Below are 1,661 nucleotides of genomic sequence, written 5' to 3'. Positions count from 1 at the left end.
TCTCTCTTTCTTTCTTTTTTCTGCAACTCGGATTTTTCGAAGTGTTTTTGCTATCTCACTGCTGGAAAGCCTGGTTCTGCCTTTCCTAAAATCTGGTGTGCAGGTTCGCACTCCAGCTACTTTCAGGCCTCCAGGGAGCGCAGGGAGCGGCGCGCACGCGCACACTTCGCCCTCGCTGGTCCTCAGCCCCAGCCCGTCCTGTCCAGCCGCGCCGGGACCCAAGCGCCTCCTGCCGCCCGCCTGGCCGTCGTCCCCCGGGAATGCGCGAGGCCTGGACGGGAGTGGCCGAGGCGGTTGGGCGGAGGCGGAGCAGGCGCCATGTCAGCCCGGGAAGTGGCCGTGCTGCTGTCGTGGCTGAGCTGCTGTGGCTCGGCCGTTTGGAGGTAGAGAGACGCCAGTCGCAGGCGAGCGACTGGGCGGGGATTACCCCCGGCGGGGCAGGCGGGAGGGTCCCGCTCCCCACCCCATGCGCCCCGGGACCGCTGGCCCTGGCCGACCACTGCCTCGTCTCCCGACTCCCCAACACCAGCACCGGTGTCCCGCCGCTCCCAACCGAGAGTTTTCCAGGAGCGAGAGGGGCCGCTGTTAGCACTTTGCTGATCCAGTTCCTGCAGTAAGGTCGCAGTACCTTCATGCTGTCCTCAGAACATCTGAGTCCCAGTGAAATCTTACTTTTTTGTTTTTTAGGGCGGCGGCTGTCTGTTTTAGAGACGGCCTCTTGCTCGGTTGCCCAGGCTGCGATGCAGTGGCGCCATCATAGCTCCCTGTAGCCTGAAACTCCTGGGCCCAAGCGCTCCTCCCACCTCAGCCTCCTGAATAGCTGGGACCACAGGCACGCGCCACCACGCTTGGCTAAATTAAAAAAAAAAAAAAAAAAATTGGCAGAGACAGGGTCTCACAATATTGCCCAGACTGGTCTCGAACTCGTGGCCTTAAGTGAACCTCCTGCCTGGGCCTCCCAAAGTGCTGTAATTACAGGCCATGAGCTGTGAGCCATGAGCCATCACACCCCAGCCCCTGTGAATACTTACATTCCTCTCCCCTTGTGCACCCTTCTTTTGCCAGAGGAGAGGATCACTGTGGTCCAGGAGTGAGATGACAGTGCCCCTTTCATTAAAAAATAGCACGTGCCTATCTGCACACCCCACATACTTTTGGGCCTCTTAGATCTGTTTCCAACAAGAATACATTAAATATTAGACATAATAAAGCAAGGATGAAAAGGCATTGTCATTGTTATCTGGGACTAAATTAATAAATTAAACGTGACTCTTTAAGCTACTGTTCTCTCCCTAGCCTGCCCTCAGCCCCAGTAGGAGTGAGAAGCAGCTGTTGAGGGAGCAGGTGAGGAGAAAAGGCCTGCCAGGAAAGGTCATTTCATCCTTTCACTACCAGATCTTATTAAGTTACATAATTTAACTTTGCAAATTAAAGTACAAAATTTGCCACTTGTATTTTTCTCTCGGTAATGAAAGGGATCTTAGATTCATAAGTGTGAGGTGGTTCACACTTCAAAAAAAGCCTTCAATGACAATAGATTTCAGTTTTATTTATAGGTATATGTAAAATACATGAACTTTTTTTATTCGATCTGTATATACAGAAAATGTGTTTCATTATAAAGGTGACTGATTTCTGTTAAAAATAAGAATTCAGAGTGC

At 52.1% G+C, this 1,661-nt stretch overlaps 1 protein-coding gene across 4 annotated transcripts in view; it reads left to right on the top strand.

Annotated features, from left to right (window-relative positions):
* The first annotated feature begins 52 nt into the window (after positions 1-52).
* The window catches only part of CATSPERE (catsper channel auxiliary subunit epsilon), a 162,296-nt gene continuing 160,687 nt past the window's right edge, over positions 53-1,661 (top strand). For 3 of the 4 annotated variants that reach the window (XM_026455120.2, XM_026455121.2, XM_026455119.2), the window contains exon 1: positions 53-383. In XM_026455120.2, the coding sequence (XP_026310905.1) occupies positions 261-383 (123 nt within the window). In that variant the 5' untranslated portion in view covers positions 53-260. The remainder of the gene's footprint in view (positions 384-1,661) is intronic. The other variant, XM_026455122.1, reaches the window with a different exon arrangement.

The sequence above is a fragment of the Piliocolobus tephrosceles genome, chromosome 1 (assembly GCF_002776525.5).
Source record: "Piliocolobus tephrosceles isolate RC106 chromosome 1, ASM277652v3, whole genome shotgun sequence".
Classification (NCBI taxonomy): Eukaryota; Metazoa; Chordata; class Mammalia; order Primates; family Cercopithecidae; genus Piliocolobus; species Piliocolobus tephrosceles.
Note: the sequence above shows the minus strand (reverse complement) of the source record. Positions and strands in the feature narration are given on the sequence as shown.